The following is a 17,327-nucleotide window of genomic DNA, read 5'->3' on the forward strand; positions in this document are numbered from 1 at the left end:
GGTATTTCTCCTGGTGCCCCAATAGGTGAGCCTCTAAACAAAAAAATTTTTTTCAACATTTTGGGAAATTTCAAACCTACCCCCAAAAGTTCCATGAAGAGTAACTGAAATATATATACAGTCAATTCTTATTCGCAGTGGTTCTGTTCTGTAGTCACAGAACACTGAATTAGTATTTCTCCTAAGAGAAGTATGGGGTTATGTTCCTGCGAGCCTCTGGTCACAACATTTTTGTCAACCAATCAATACACAGCCTTGTTTTTTGTGTGTTTCTTTTTAAAGACGCCTTAATGTATGTTATATATAACATTGAACTTACACGCTATTGCTATCACAACAGCACTATCACTCACTTGTGACTGAAACTTACATAACACACATTTTCTCCGTAAGGCACATCACAGCCTTCCTGTGCTCTGAACACTAGACAGCACTTCATTGTTACCCTTGGGGACCATTTTAAGTAGTGAAATCACCAACAAAAAGCACCAAAATGTGAAAAACGTAGCACTAAATAGAGTGTGAAAAGGATACTTGTTTACAGCATGAGCTGAAAGAAGGCAGAGGGTCACCTTGTTTGACCTCAGCAAGTAGGCAAATTTGCAAATACTGAAAGTGTGAGTAATGAGAATGACAGTATGTTTTCTCCCTGAGCCATATGCATTAGTTACAGATTTCTTCCTTAAACCAAGGACATTCCTCTACAGAACCACAATTCGATGATCAAATTCAGGAAATTTGACATTGATGCGATACTATTATCTAATACAACAACATTCGTTTTCAGTTTCCCTCTTTGTCCCAATCATGTCCTTTCTTGTAGTGATTTTTCCATCCAGGATCATGCACTGCATTGGGTTGTCATGTCTCTTTAGTCACCTTTTATTTGGGACAGCCTTTCTTTGTCCTTTGTAATATCAACATTTTTGAAGAGTCTGAGCCAGTGTTTTGGGGTTTTTTTAACATCTTTATTGGAGTATAATTGCTTTACAATGGTGTGTTACTTTCTGTTTTATAACAAAGTGAATCATTTATACATATACATATGTTCCCATATCTCTTCCCTCTTGCATCTCCCTCCCTCCCACCCCTCTGGGCGGTCACAAAGCACTGAGCTGATCTCCCTGTGCTATGCGTGAGCCAGTGGTTTTGTAGAATGCTGCCTCTGTCTTGTTTCTCTGATATTTCCTCATCTGTATGATCAGGTTATGCATTTTGGGAGGAATTTTTTCTCCATTTTGCAGATGACAAAAATTGATGTCCAAAGAGGATGTTTTCGAGCCTGGAAATCTGGCTCAGAGCCTAGACACTCAAAAAATCTTACGTAGACTGATTCTGGCTTTGCTTAAGAAATCGGAAGATCCAGCAGCAGCATTACTGGGCCCGCCTTCTTGCAGAGCAACAATGAATAGGAGCTGAGTTGCAGCTACCTCTTACCCAGGAGATGTATTTGCCACAGTCCCCACCACTCCCTATTGTATGACACCAGCCCAGCTTCATATGTTACTCACCTGGCCCCAGAGGGCATTTGTGTTTGACAGCTCATTGTGTCCCATAAACCTGATACAGAAAGTGGTTTTATAAAAACACAAGTGCTCTGGCTGAAGTGAGAGTTGGTTGTGGGAAAGTGTGGCCTTAAGCTTTTGTCCTTCTGTGCAGACTTGGACATGGCCACAGCAGCTTGGTGGGCTGAGTGGAGGAGGGGGACCCCTTTATCCTACTGCAGCTTGCCTCTGTCCTGCATGATATACACCAGGACCCACCCCTCCCCTGTCCCCAGAAGGCCCTCTGACTGGGACCGAGTAGGGTGGGGCAGGTGCCCCTGTGTGAAAATCTCCACTGCTCGCCAGAGAAAACCTAGGCCTCTTTCATCCTTCCCCTAAGATACCCACCTCCCTGCTTCTGCAGAGACCTGGGTAGATAATACATTCATAGGTTCCAAACACAGCAGTGAAAAATTGCTGTCCCTCCCCTGTTCCCAGGTTCCCAATTCTCCCCAGAGACAACCATTGTTGCCAGTTTATTTTGTTCCCATCTAGACATTTTGTACATAAACAAGTACACATCCTACCTTTTCTGAAAAAATGGTAGTTTTCTATACGCACCGCCACTGTTCTCACCTTAAGAGCGGACAGGCCTAAGTTTAAGCACAGTCACTTTCTAGTTTGGTGACTTGTGAGCCTCCCTGAACCTCAGTTTCCTCCTCTAAAATGACACGAATAATAGCAGGACACCTCATAGGTTGTTGAAGGGTCATGGGAGAGCACCCGTGTAAAGCTGTCAGTGCTGGGCCTAGCACTGAGTGGCTCTGTGGTTGGTTATGTGTCCAGAGGCAGCCAGGCTCAGCTTCCCGGCTTCAGAGGTACCGACTGAGAACGATGCCATGGGTCGGGCCACCTGCTTGGCATTTAGATGGCAGAGAGAACTTCAGTATCAGTGAACGCTTTACTATATGCCGGGTACTTGCTGAGGGCTTTATGAACATTGTGGTATTTCAGGGTTATTTCATGGTATTACACCGTTGAAGTTGGGTTGAATAATTCTTCTGTAGAGTGTTTACATCATAACATGTTTAGCAGGATCACAACCTCTACCCACTGGGTGCCAGTAGAATTCTTCCCTGCCAGCTGTGACAACCAAAAATGTCTCCAGACTTTGCCAGATGTTCCCGGGGAAGGAAGGGGGACAAAACCACCCTCCCTCGGGTTAGAACCACACCTTATTTCATTCTCCAGTAACCACAATAACCCCTGGTGGTAAGTACTGTTATTGTCCCATATTAGAGGAAAGGAAACTTGAAGAACAGAGAGGTTGGGTGACATACACAAGAACACACAGCTAGTAAGTCAGTGCTGGGATTCACACTCAAGGAGTCACTGCAGAACTCCTGTTCCTACCCATTATGTAAGAGTTCCTCTTATCTTGCAGGAATGTTGTCTAGAATTATACAAAGCCCTTCCCAGAAATCTGCTTTACAACTAATCTTAGTACATGTTATTTGTTATTTTTACGTCTGCTAGAAAATCCTCAAAACACCTCTGTGAGATATCTGAAGTCCCATTTTACAGATGGGGCAACTGAGGTCACTTACTTAGGATCACAAAGCCAGTAAGTCAGAGGTTCTCTGCCCCAGCTGCAGAGAGTCAGCTGGGGAGCTTTTTGAAGGCCCAGGCCTCACCCCAGACAGATGAGAATCTCTGGGCATGGGATCCAGACATTCCTAGCTTTTAAATCTCCCACAGGATTCCAAGGTTGGGAGCCCCTGTGTTAGGCTGAGAAGCCAGGTCACATTTTAATGCCAAATCTTAGTGACCAATGTAACCAGATGCAGGCTCTACCTTCTTGGAATATCTCAGAGATCAGAGACCTGGAGGCACCTACCCCTTTCTGCCCCAAGGTAAATTCATGCAACCCATGGGGACCCCTCTTCTCTACCTGAAACCCCTCCTGAGGCTCCCTCGCACCCCGGCCACCCACCACAGGCCCCGGGCTCATGCTGCCAGGCTCTCCTTTATTCTGGGGTGCTCAGGGATGGGGTCCAAGAATAAAGGCGTCCCCAAGGCCAGCTGGGGAGAGGACCACTGGCCTCCTACTGGTCAGGAATGATCCAGTGCTGGGAGGAGCAAGGTGCCTTCGGAGGGTGCCGAGCGTGTGCCCAAGTCCCCCTTTGCTCTACCAGTGGGAGCTGCACCGGTCCAAGCAGTTGGGTGACTCCAGTTTGAATTCCTCCTGAAGCGCTGGTGTTCTTTCTGCAGGGGCAAGCTGGGTGGGGTGGGCGGGGCTGGTGTCTCCAAGATGCTGTATTAATGCTCTCCCCTCGACCCCACTTATTACCAACACCAGGAGAGGTAGCACTGAACAAGGGCCCACAAGACAGATAGGCAAGTGGAGGCCCAGGGCCCTCCAGGGCGAGCAGACCACCTGACTCCAATCCGATTAAGCCCAGGGTGCAAATGGGAGGATTTGGCAGGACTTCTGCAGAGAAAAGAGTTTTGAAGGGGAGGAAGCAAAAACGACCAGCAGGACTGCGGGAGGCAAGAAACCCACCCTCTCTGGTCAAGCCCCTGAGCCCCTAGGCCAGAGGAGACCCCAGGAGCTGCCCGGACCACATCAGAGGGTGGCAGGTGTGCCCACCTCTCACCTGGCATCAATCTCCTTCTTCCTGTGTCTTCTTGAACGTGGCCAAAGCTTCCGCCAACACGCCGTCAGGATCTAGAATTTTGACCTGGAGGGAAGCAGCAGGGGTTGGTTTGGGGAGCATGGAAGGCCCAGGCTGCCAGCCTTCGGGGCGCTGCCTGCTTTGGGGGTTATTGCCAGCCTCCCTGGGGTCGCCCTGACTGAAAACAAAACCGCGTCTGTTTCCTGGCCGGGCTGGGCTCGGACAGGCTGGGTGTGGCTGTGGGTGCTGTTTTGTCTCTCCCTGGGCTGCATGTGGCCCCAGGATCCGGGAGAGCTTCCCACCTCAGGAATGGGGAACTGGGTGGGCTTGGGGGCCTCATCACGGCCACAGTCAATCATTGTGCCACACTTGGCTATGTTGTCGACCCAGAGGCCTTCGAACAGCTGACCATGGTCCAGGTGGAAGAAGCGCCCCCACCCATTCTTCATGCCTCTCTGCCAGTTGCCTTCGTAGCGGTTCCCGTTCTCTGGGGGAAAGAACAGGGAGTTAGGGGTCTTGGCCCACAAAACCAGGCCAGACTACATATACCCGGGCTGGACCCTGGCCACTGCCAGGCCAGACATCATGCCCACCAGAAAGCCATAGAGCCCTGGGGTGTGAGCGACTTCCGGTTTCAGACCTGGTTCACATCTCACCTCCACTACCTCCCGGAACTTAGATGAGCACCATAGTTTCCTAGCTGTAAAAAATATAGCGAATAATACTGACAGGCAATGTTCTTCCTGCACTTACTCTGTGCCTGGTTCCATGCTGTTTCTGACCTCACATCTCACAAAAACAGTTCTGTGAAGGATGAAGGATTCCATTTTATACATGGAACTTGAAAAGCTCCAGGAATTTGACTGATTTGCACAAGGTCACAGAACTAGGAAGTGGCAGAGGCAGGGTTTCAAACCAAATCCTGTTCATATCAGGAGCCCCGGCTCTTAATCGGGAATCAATTCCACTTCCCACTGGATATCGGTGGTGGTGGTGTAAAAATAATAATAATAAAGCCAATATGTCTCAGCTCAGTCACTTACCAGCCGTGTGACCTTGAGTACGTCACTGAACCATTTTGTCTCATTTCCTCATTTGTAAAACGGGGACAAGAGTAGCTCCTCACTCATAAAATTATTCTGAAGATTAAATGAGTCCATACACAGACAGGACTTAGAAGAGTATTGGATGAACTCTAGGTCAGAGGTCAGCAAACTTTTTCTGCAAAGGGGCAGATAGTGTTTTCGGCATCGTGGGCCATAGGGTCTCTGCTGTGCATGGTCAACTCTGCCATTGCAGCACAAAAGCAGCCCGTGGGGACTTCCCTCGTGGCACAGTGGTTGGGAATCCGCCTGCCAGTGCAGGGGACACGGATTGGAGCCCTGGTCCGGGAGGATCCCACATGCCGCGGAGCGACTAAGCCCGTGTGCCACAACTACTGAGCCTGCGCTCTAGAGCCCACGCGCCCACGTGCCTAGAGCCCGTGCTCCACAACAAGAGAGGCCACCGCAATGAGAAGCCCGCGCACTGCAACAGGGAGTAGCCCCCGCTCGCCGCAGCTGGAGAAAGCCTGCGTGCAGCAACAAGGACCCAACGCAGCCAAAATTAAAGTTAATAAATTAATTTTTTTAAAAAAGCAGCCTGTGGACAATACATAACTGAACGAGCACATCTGTGTGCCAATAAAACTTTATTTACAAAACATGTGTTGGGCTGGATTTGGCCAATAGTTTGCTGAGCTCATACAAGGATGTACTGATTCTGAGCACTTACTATTCCGTGTCATGCTAAGCGTTTTACAAATATAAACCTCATTTAACCTTCACAATAACTCTAGTTAAACTTTATTTTTTCCTTACTTTACAGTTGAGAAAAATGAAGCAGAGAGAGTGTAAAGAAATTAATTGCCCAAGGTCCCACAACTAGTAAGAGCTTGAGCTAGAATTTGAACCCAGGCTGGCCGGCTCCAGAGTCCAAGCCTTAGAAACGGTGCACTTAGAGCTCCTTCACTGTGCGGGCCACAGAAGGTGCTCACTGAAAGCAGGCTATTACTACTAGGAGATGCACACTGAAATCAGGCACGGAGGCGGATGCACAGGGGATTGAGAATGACAGAGTGGCTACCCTTAACCCTCCCCAGCTGCCCAATGCCTTGGTTTAGTCAAATCTCTTTGGAGGGACTTACCTAGTGGCACAGTGGTTAAGAATCCGCCTGCCAGTGCAGGGAACACGGGTTCGAGCCCTGGTCTGGGAAGATCCCACATGCCATGGAGCCCGTGTGCCACAGCCACTGAGCCTGCGCACCACAACTACTGAAGCCTGCGTGCTTAGAGCCTGTGCTCTGCAACAAGAGAAGCCACTGCAATAAGAAGCCCATGCACTGCAAGTAGACCCTGCTCGCCGCAACCAGAGAAAGCCTGCTCGCAGCAACGAAAACCCAACACAGCCAAAAAAAAAAAATCTCTTTGGAAGTTGGAATCTTGAGTTTTCAGGAGACTGGGCTCTGGTTTGTGTCCTCACCAAGAGTATCTACTTACTACATGGCAGGCACTGGGGAAACAGTGGGGAACAAAACAGACACATTCCCAGTCCTTCTGCAGGCTCACAGTCTGGAGGGGCAATGATACTAGCTTTATCGACAGCCTACTACGTGCTAGGCCCTGTTCTAAGCACTTTACACAGACTCCCTCATCTAATCCTCCCCATAGCCCTATGAAGTGGGTACTGCCATTATTCCCATTTTACAGGAGAGGAAACTGAGGCACAGAGATGCAAAGTAGTTCGCCCAAGATTATACACCTAGTTCTAAGAAGGAAAGGAAGCAAGTGCTGAGAAGAATGTGCTTTAGGTGGAACGTACAAATGCAAAGATCTGGGGGAATCTTCTTTTTTTTTTTAATATTTATTTATTTGGCTGCACCAGGTCTTAGTTGTGTCACATGGGATCTTTGTTGCTGCCTGCGGGATCTTCCTTGTGGCATGCAGGATGTTTTAGTTGCAGCATGCGGGAATTTTTTTTTTTTTTTTTTTTTTTAGTCGTGGCATGTGAACTCTTACTTGCAGCATGTGGGATCTAGTTCCCTGACCAGGGATCAAACCCAGGCCCCCTGCATTGGGAGCGTGGAGTCTTAGCTACTGGACCACCAGGGAAGTCCCTGTGGGAATCTTTCTATTCCAGGAAGAGGGAACAGCAGTGCAAGGGCCCTGAGGCAGAAAGTGGGAGGAACTGAAAGAAAGTTAGTATGGCCAAAAAGAAGGGCGTCCAGGGGAAGAGGGGAGGTGAAACTGGAGTGGTGAGCAGGGCCAGATCATGCTGGGCCCCACAGACCACAGTCAGGCCTCTGAACTGAGTCTGAGGGCAATAGGGAGCTATGGAAAGGTTGAAAGCAAGGCAGTGACAAGGTCCAATTTATGAAAAGCTGGCTCTGTTTGCTTTGTAGAGAATGGATTAAGTCCTGATACAAATGCAAGCTTCTCAGAACTCTTTCCTCTGCCTGGGAATGTTCTTCCCCAGCGCAATACATATCCCGCTTCCTTCTCCTCCTTCCATTCTCCATTCAAACAACACCTCTTCAGGGAGGCGGTCTCTGACTGTAAGCCAATCTAAACAGCCCTGACCCCAACTCCTTTGTCATTCTCCAACACGTCTTCCTGTTTTCAAGGGCAATTCCTTAGCACTTCTGACCTCAGAACAGATTGCGTAAACTTGAGCAAATGACTTAACCTCTCTGTGCCTTTGTTCATTTGTAAAATGCGGATGATGAGAGCACCTATCTTATAGGATTGCTTTGTGGATTAAATGAGCTCAGGGCTGTATAAGTGTAGGCTATGATTATTACGACCATAAGACAATGTCTTAATTGTTTATATTTATTGTTAGGCTCCCCTTATAGAGTATAAACTTCCTGAGGGCAAGGACCGGGTCCTGTCATTCAGCTTAACCCAGTCGGAACAGGTCTATGCGGGGACTTGGCCTGATGGGGCGTGGCCATGAGGGGCCCAGAGGAATGTGACTTGAGGGCGTGGCCGGGTGGGCGTGATCCACAGGCCATTTGGGGTGGGGCTAAGCACTCACTCAGGCGTAACATGCCCTCCCCTTCCGGCTTGTCGTTGCACCACTGGCCCTCATAGATGTCTCCGTTGCTGTAGTACATGCGGCCCCAACCGCTGCGCTGGTTGCCACACCAGTCACCCTCGTAATACTCCTTGGGTCCGAAAAACTGGATCCCATAGCCCTGAAAGCACGAAGGTGTCCTTGTTCACGACGTCCCACACCACTAGGAACTCCCACCATCCTCCCTGGCACCCAAGCCACACACCTGGGCTTCTCCCCTGCTTCCTCCCCCAGCCCTACATCCAAGCTGACGCTCGTGTATCGAAAAATCTCCCAGGCCGTCCATTCTCCTCTATGCCTTCCTGCAGCCCACCATCATTTCATCCCTTCTCACTGGTCTACCTCCTCCACTCTCCCGTTCTTCCCTGACCCCATGCATCTGCCATACAGCTCCTAGGAGATCTTTACGTTGTCTATCCGATCACATTTGCCCCGTCTCCTCAACTCTGATTTGATCCTATTAAAAGTCGCAGATGCCTGACAATCAGATCAAAGCTATGGACTTTCTCCCCAGAAAAATGGACATAATCACTTATCATGCAGCCGCAGAGAATCACCACAAACTCCCCGCAGATCACACCTGAAGAGGGTGGGTTATGCAGCCCAAGTCTACTCTTCAACATCCTCATCCCCTACATAACCTTCAAGGCCTCACTCCCACCCCTGTGGGCAGACACACCTTGCTGTTTATTATATCCTTCCTTTTGGTATTTCCTCTTCTCCTTTTTTACTCCCTAACTCCTTGCATCTTACGGTGTCACCTTCTACAGGAAGCCTGCCCTGAATTCTCAATGAACTGCCTCTGGACTTTCTGTAAAAACCTCTATCCTAGCACCATATTATATGTAAAATATTTATTTTGGGAGCTTTATCCCCACTGGCCAATAAACATTTTGAGAGTAGAGATCATGAAATGCTGGGCTCTACAACTTGCCAGTGGTGTGACCCCAAGCAAGGCACTTCACCTTCTGCGCCTTTCTGAGCTTGTTTCCTCATCAGTAAAACGGGAATAATAATGATGATGATGATGTTGTTTTGTTGATGTGAGAGTTTACAATATATCATGTTCCAGGGTTACGGTAGCTGTTGTTCCATAGCAATACTGTATTATTATCTGTCTCCATGACCTATGGTGAGGATTCAGGTGTCGATGGGTTGGGGGCATGCCTCTGGCTGGTTTCTATCCCTCAAGACCTTCCTCTCTTGGCCAAGGGTGTGGCCTCTGCTTTCTTTCTTGCTCCCACTCTTCCAAACCCCCGCTGCCACCTCTTATCCAGTCCCAACAGAAGGGGGGTTCTCAGAAAGGGATGCCAGGGGAAAAGAAAGCCAGGAAATGAGTGGGGAGGTTGGGAGGAGACTTTGGCCCCCCACAGCCTGGCTGGCTTCTTGTAGCCACAGGGTTTCATGGGCTCCTCCCTGGGCCCTCTCCTCTTGCTTCCTGTTTCCTGGGTTTTGTTCTGAGAAGCCTTGATGTTCCCCCACCCCTTCCTTCTCCCACCCACACAGCAACCCTGTTCTCCTCCCCTAGATCCCCCCACCCTTTTCTCCCAGGCCTCTCTGACTGTTCCCCCTCCCCCCCACACACACACAGCCTGCTTTCAGCCTGGCCCACACCCCAGGGCATGATGGGAACCACTCACACATTTCTTATCGCCTTTCCACCAGCCTGAGTAGACTCTCCTGTACTTTCCGGTCTCTTGGTCAGAAAGGCTGAGGGTGCCATAGCCATCTCTCTTCCCAGATTTCCAGTCCCCCTCATAGATGGCTCCGTTCTTCCTCCAGACCTGTGTTCCTTTCCCTAGGGACACAAAGATGAGCCAACATGGTAGACATGGCCTTTATGGGGCTGGGGATGCCGGGAGGCAGGTGCTGTGTCTGCTGGGCCTCAGGGGCCCCTAGACTGGACAATTCTCAAGAACTGGGTCAGGGTCTGTGCCCGGTCTCCAGACCCCCAGCACCCAGGAAAACCCCCCAAAAGTTCTATTTCTACAGCCCTTTGCCCTGAAGCCAAACTGACATAGCAGACCCCAAGTAGAAATCTGCCTCTTCAGTGTTTCAGCTTCGTCTTTTCTTAAATTTTAATTTTTATTTATTTATTTTTGGTTGCATTGGGTCTTCGTTGCTGCGCGCGGGCTTTCTCTAGTTGTGGTGAACGGGGGCTACTCTTCGTTGTGGTGTGCAGGCTTCTCATTGCAGTGGCTTCTCTTGTTGCGGAGCACAGGCTCTAGGCATGCAGGCTTCAGTACTTGTAGCACACGGGCTCAGTAGTTGTGGCACGCAGGCTCAGTAGTTGTGGCGCATGGGCTTAGTTGCTCCGTGGCATGTGGGATCTTCCTGGACCAGGGCTTGAACCCATGTCCCCTGCATTGGCAGGTGGATTCTTAACCATTGTGCCACCAGGGAAGTCCCAAGCTTCATCTTTTAATAATACTGAATGGATACACCAGATGGTCAGGATTTTTAGAAAATGTTCTGCATATCTCTTCAGTTCTCCTGAACACACATGGAAACCCATCTCCTACTACTCCAACCGCTCTGTGTCCTCCACTCCCGTTTTCCATTCTGCCCTCCAACCACTGTGGTTTCCATGCTGTTCTTGGGACCCACCTGTTATGCTTTTGCCTCAGGGCTTTTGTACCTGCTTCTCCTTTAGCCTGGAAAATTCTTCCCTCTATATTTGCTCACTCCCTACCTCCTGCAAGTCTTTGCTGAAATCTCATTTTCTCAATGAGGCCTACCCTGACCATCCCGTTTAAAATGATTCCCTATAAGCTTCTTTTAATCCCTTACCCTGTTCTGTTTCTTTCTATATCACTTCTCAGCTCTAGACATAATAGATAATTCACTTATTTATCATTTATTGTCTATTGTCTGTCTCTTCCAGGAGAATGTACGCTCTACAAGAGCACAGACTGGTCTGTTCTGTTCACTGCTCTATATCCAGCACGGAAGAACAGTGTCTGGCATGTTGTAGGTGACCAATATTTGTTGAACAAAGAGATGAATACAATATTTGCGGAGTACCTATGCACGCCAACTCATGTCTTGGTCCTTGGTAGCTCAGGAACAAATCCAACATTGTCCCTGTGAGCTTTTTGATCTAGTGCAAGTAACTTAACTCTCTGGGCCTCAGGTTCCTCGTCTGCAAAATGGGGATAAGAGTATCTCATGGGGTTGTTCTGTTCACTAAATTCATTAATATATGTAGAACACTTAGGACAATACCTGCAAATAGAAAAGATGATATCAATGATTTTTGCCCTTGAGGTGGGGTCCAGTCACATCGCAGGGGATGAAGGGTTGTTTACATCTGTTCTTCTTCTAGTTTATTTCCTTTGGGGACACAGCCCTCCCTCTCAGTCCTTCAGGTTTGCATGGGGCTGACTTCTCCTCCTGGCAAGCCTAGCCAATCAGTGTATTCTATCCACCCAGGCCTCTGTGACTGGTTCAGTGAAGGGCATGTGACCAAGTTGGTCCAATGAGACTGTTTGTCTCCCAGATGAAGGCAGAACTTACCAAGGCCTAAGAGGCCCTATACGACTGGCCCTCTTAACCTGCCCCTTTCTCCCCTCCTTCTCTGTGTTCCAGCCCACTGGTTTCCAGTCCGTTCCTTGAACAAGAGGTTATAGTGAAAAACACCCCCCCATCTCTGATTCCACTATCTAGAAGACATGCTCCCCCCTGCCTGGCTAATCATTTGCATCCTCTGGGCTCGGCTCAAACATGTTCTCATGGCTCCTTTCGTGGCTTCTCTCTGGTCCCCTTTACATCCTGATGATACCACTTTTAGCTGTGTGGCCTTGAGTAAGTCACTTCCTCTCTCTGAGCCCCAGTTTCCTCATCTGTAAAATGGGACATTACCTACTGTGCAGGTTGTCAGTGAGACAGGAAGGACCCTGAGTGTTGGGATTCTTCCAGATGCCCGGTATAGGGCCTGGCACAGACTAGGAGCACAATGAGTATTAGTGGAGTGAGTGGTCTGGGTAACCACTGGGGCCTTGCCCTGAATGACGGCTCTCTTGACTGCTTCCAGCCTGCTTATACTACAGCAACCCACTTCAGCGTGGTCGAAAGGTGAGTCAAGAGAGGGGGCATTGGACCTGGGTTCTCTGACAGATCTGCTTTCTGCAGCCCCAGCCCCATCAGCTCTATGCCTCCAGGGTCTGAGGGGAGGCAGAACTCACACGGGAGGACTCAGAGGGCCACACCAGCCCACAAGGTCATATCGCAGGTAGGGCAGCCAAGTCCAGAGAATGGGAAATGACTTACCCAAAGTCACACAGCTACTCAGTAATAGAGCCAGGCTCAGAACTTCAGGGTCCTGACTCCAAGTCCAGGGCTCTGTCCACACCACAGGCTGCCCACAAGGATTGAAACATGCAGGCAGACATCTTTAACCGCACGTAGAGCTCCAAGCAGCTGCTTAAGTCAGTGCTGAGGGTGGGTGTTGTGTTACACACTGGGTGAGGTCAACTTTGGGGGCCTTCTTGGACAAGGAAGCTCTAAGTAGTGATCCCTGCCATGGTCAGCCCTCCGAGAACACTCCAGAAGTTCCCTTCTGCACAGACTCTTGGCTAAATACTTGATAGATGTCATCTCTTAACAGATAGGTATTATTCCCATTTTACAGATGGGGAGACTGGGGCTTGGAGTACTGTAGTAGATCTCTCAAGGTCATAGTTACTGGAGCTGAGATTCTGACCCAGCTTTATGGACTCAAGCACTTAACGCAGGAAGGCAGGAGAGAAGAATGGTTAAGAGCAGAGAATCTGGAATTGCAAGACTGGACTGAGAAGCCATCACACCTTTTTTGAATAAAAACTTATTCTTTTTCTTCAGGGCTTAGTTTGTATCACAAAGAGCCCCGTACTTCCTGCTAGTTAAACTGAGCCCAGCCCAGTTAAAGTCAGAGCCCCAGCCACTTGGGGTGGGGGGTGGAAGTATAGGGGGTGGGGGGGTAGGGGGTGGGGGATAGCGGGTGTCCTCCCTCGCCCCCTACTGGTTTGAAGGGCTGAATTTGAAGACCAGAATCCCAGTTGCAAGCTGCTTTCTGGGGGCCGCCTTTTCCTCCTGCTAGCCAGCCCCATGCTTAGCCCAGGTGTCAGAGGTAGAGAATGAGCTGGTGTCCTGAGAGTCCCGGCTGAGGCTCTGGCTGGTGCCTAAAGACTGCTCTGTCCCCTACTGGTCCCTTTGCTCAGCTGAAGCCAGGGCTGAGTTGGGTTCCAGAACCCCAGCAGGAGGAGGCCCCTGGTTGGTCCAAGTCAGCATTCACTCCTCAGAGATACATGTTATATCCCCAGTGAGCTATGCAAGCTGCTTCCTTGGCCCCAGTTGCCCACCATGGCCCAGACCCCATACTCACCGCCTGAGCCCCTGAAGGTCCCCCACTTACCGTGTTTCATGTTGTCCTTCCACTTGCCCACATAGTGATCACCATTGACAGCGAACACCTGGTGCCTCAGTCCGTTCTTCTGGGCCTTCCGGTCCCATGCTTTCCACAGGGGCTCCGACTTTGGTGGGCACTTGGTGATAGGCATGGTGGCTGCTTCTGTGGGCCAGGGGGTGCTGGCAAAAGGTTACGGACATCAGGGGCTCAGTTTGCCGTAAGTAATGCCAGGATCCTGGGGCTTCCCAGGGAGACACCTGTCTGAGGTCAAGTGGGACGAGTCACGTGTGTTCTGAGTCCCCAGGGCAGATAAGCAGCCCTTGCGGGGTTTTCTTTTGTGCTGGACTGACCCCCCTGGGAGGCTCTCTCTTCCCTTGCCTCTCCAGGGGCCCCTTGGGGCGGGGAATCTGATGGCACAATTGCTTGGGATGGGAACCCAGGGAAACCAACAGGGCAGAGGGGTTTGTGATGACATCGGGGAGAAGCTGCCCCGGGGGAGAGGGTGAAAGTCACATATTTAATAACCAGTATGACCAACCAGCGTGGATGCGGGCCTGGAGCCCTCAGTCGTGAACACTACAACCCACTCTGGGGAGTTGGGGCCTAGCCAGGCCCCTCTGTCTGGGCTGGCAGACAGCCGTGATGACACAGCCCACAGGGGCACCCCCGCTACCGCCACTGGCTCGACACCCAACACTTTAGCCCCCTGGGTCCTGCCCCCTATGCCTGGTGGACAGGATGGTAGAAAAGCCTAGGGGCTGGCTTGGCAGGGGTTTGTGAGCTGTCAGGAGAGCCCCTCAGCTGAAGAGACTGCCTCTTGGGAGACCCCCTGTACCGGTTTGCCCGGGACTGAGGGGCTTCCTAGGACATTGGACTTTCAGTGCTAAAGCTGGAGCAGTCCCAGGCACACCAGGATGGTTGATCACCCTCTGCCTCTGCCCTCTGCCCTCTGCCTAGGTACTCTTCCTGTCTGCCTGGTTAGGTTTTTTTCATCAGACCAGGGCTCTCCTCCCCACCCTGCCTGGTGGGGTTTGGGTCTCTCCCCAGACTGGGAGCCCCCCATCTATGCTCTTCTTGTCCCCAGTGCAGACATTCATGTCTATGTGTTTCTCTCCAGGGGACTTGTGCAAGGTGACAAAGATGGTCTCCAAATCCGGGGATCTCTGTTTCCCCTCAGCAGGTACCATCTATCCTGCTCCATAAATGGGAAATACACACACACACACTCAAGCAGTGCTAGCAGCCAAGGATGGGGGTGGAGGAGTGGAGGGATGGGGGAATGAGGGGACGGGGGTGGGGGACTAGAGCGAACTATTTAACCATCAGCAGGCAGAAGTCTTTTTTGTTTTTGTTTTTGTTTGCCGTACTGCTTGGCCTGCGGAATCTTAGTTCCCCCGCCAGGGATAGAACCCAGGCCCCCTGCAGTGGAAGCACGAAGTCCTAACCAGTGGACTGCCAGGGAATTCCCAGGCAGAGGTATTGACCAATGAGAATGACCTCGGGGCTGAGCAGGTTTCAGGAGATCTTGGTGTCCCAAGCATCCACCCACCCAGGACCAGCATCACAGGTGTGCAACCTGAACAGTTGCACAGGGCCTGGTCCTTAGAGGGGTGTGTACTTGGTCTCGGGCTCTGTCGCTGTTTTGAAATTCTTAATACTGTATGAGCTACTGCCTCACGTTTTCCTTTTGCATTGGGCCCTGCTTATCAAGGAGTTCCCTGTAGGGCCACAGCAGGGGCCTCAGTGATTCTGAGTAAGCTGGCCAACTGTACTGGCTAGTTCGTATTTTGACAATCATGCCTAGGAATTGGGAAAGTCACTCCAGGCAAGGAAGACAGCCAGGGTGAAAACTGGGCAGAGGGAAACAGTCTCAGGTCCTAAATTTAATGTTTTTCTTTTTTCTCCCATTTGCATGTATCATGTGTACTATGATTAATCTTTACATTGAAGTTAATTCACTTAAAACATCAATACATTTATCCAAGGAAGATTTTGCAAGCATTACTTGAGTCTTAGCTAGACACTGGGGCTTACAGTTGAGATTAGCAAATGTTCAGAAAGGTGTTAATGCCATATTAGCCCCAAACTGACACTTTCTCCTTGGTTTACTCAGAACCGTAAGAGAACCCAGAATCTAATAACTTTCTTACGATGTCATTGGGTGATACTTAATGCTTCATCAGTGTAACTCAACCTCTGTCCCACACTTTCAGGAACGTAGATGCTACCCTAGAGGAGGTTGTGGTCTTAATACATAGAGCTCCTGATAAGGAAAGAAAGCTTTGGGGAATTCCCTGGCGGTCCAGTGGTTAGGATAGGACTAGGCGTTTTCACTGCCAGGGCGCGAGTTAGATCGTGGCCGCAAGCCACGTTGCGTGGCCACAAAAAAAAAAAAAAAAAAAAGGGGGGGGAAAGAAGGCTTTGCCACTCGGTGCGCGTACTCTACTCGTGTTGTTTTGATATTGAATAACAATAATTACCACCATGTAAAGTGGAAGGAGCAGGGCACAGACGGCCGGGGGTCAGCCGCTAGCCCGCGCCTCGTCACACCTACGCCGGCTCACCTGCGCTCTCCTGCGGGGCGGATCCTGCATCTGGAGTCCTGGGCCGAGAACGGTGGAGTCGCCGCCCGCAGCCTCCGGCCTCAATCGACCGCAGCGCGCGTTCCGGCGTCCCAAGCCCTGCCAGGGTCCCTATGGCAACGCGGGGCCCCAGCAAAGCCAGCCGGCAGGGCCCGCCCTTTCCTGCGGAGACTGTGAGCTCGGGGCCGCGTGTGGGGAAGGCTGTAGATCCTCCCGCGACGAGGAAGGACGTCTTCGGGCCTGCGGAGGTCGAGTACTGGCTGGTGCACCGGCCCGGTGGCCAAAGGCTGGTGGGCGAGCCCGGGAGACCTGATATCCGCGGAGCTTGGGCCACGGTGTGCCCCGGGAGGTTACTGCCCTCCCCACCCCCGCTTCCCTCCCGTCCCGGTTTCCCCGGAGCAAATACCACTCCCGATGCTGGCAGGAAAGTGTCAAAGGCTTTTCTGCCTTGTTGCAAAGACAGAGGGGCAAAATTAAAGGGAAAGCCAACATTACACGTGTTCTTTGTTTTGTGATGGTTTATTAGACTCTTCTGAGAATCTGAGGGAAGCTATATTGCCCCTACACACCGGAAGATGCATATGATTTACATAGACACAAGTCGGCCCAAGTCATTCCTCAGCTCACATCCCTACAGTGGTTCCCCTTACCACTCAGAGTAAAAGCCACAGTGCCTACAGTGTCTTCAAAGTGCTGCGTCATTTGCCCACCTCCCTCCCCTTTCCTCTCTGAGTTTGTCCCCTACTCTGTGCGCCCAGTCCCACTCTGCTCTAGCCTCACACTTGCTTCCTTGTGGTTCCTGGAAAATGCTAGGCGTGTTCCTGCCTAAGGGCCTTTGCCTCTTCTGTGCCCTCTGCCAGGCCATTTCTTCCTCCAAATAGCGGCCTGGATCAAGCCCTGCCCTCCAGGGCTTTATTCAAATCACCTCAGTACGAGTGTCTGGACCACCCTATTTAAAATTGGAATCTCCGGGCTTCCCTGGTGGCGCAGTGGTTGAGAATCCGCCTGCCAGTGCAGGAGACACAGGTTCGAGCCCTGGTCCGGGAAGATCCCACATGCCGCAGAGCAACGAAGCCCGTGCGCCACA

General features: G+C 50.6%; 1 protein-coding gene across 1 annotated transcript; it reads right to left on the reverse strand.

The window, feature by feature from the left end:
- Positions 1-1,628: 1,628 nt before the first annotated feature.
- Positions 1,629-16,615, reverse strand: MORN3 (MORN repeat containing 3). The gene is made up of 7 exons (XM_027124853.1): positions 16,223-16,615; positions 13,665-13,837; positions 9,913-10,070; positions 8,234-8,393; positions 4,462-4,646; positions 4,142-4,225; positions 1,629-3,762 (listed from the first exon to the last, which is right to left on the reverse strand). The coding sequence occupies exons 2-6, from the start codon at positions 13,807-13,809 to the stop codon at positions 4,148-4,150; spliced, it is 726 nt and encodes a 241-aa protein (XP_026980654.1). The 5' UTR covers positions 13,810-13,837; positions 16,223-16,615; the 3' UTR covers positions 1,629-3,762; positions 4,142-4,147.
- Positions 16,616-17,327: the final 712 nt, after the last annotated feature.

This window comes from Aethalodelphis obliquidens, unplaced genomic scaffold, assembly GCF_003676395.1.
Source record: "Aethalodelphis obliquidens isolate GAN/ISIS:26980383/991018 unplaced genomic scaffold, ASM367639v1 scaffold28, whole genome shotgun sequence".
Taxonomy (NCBI): Eukaryota; Metazoa; Chordata; class Mammalia; order Artiodactyla; family Delphinidae; genus Aethalodelphis; species Aethalodelphis obliquidens.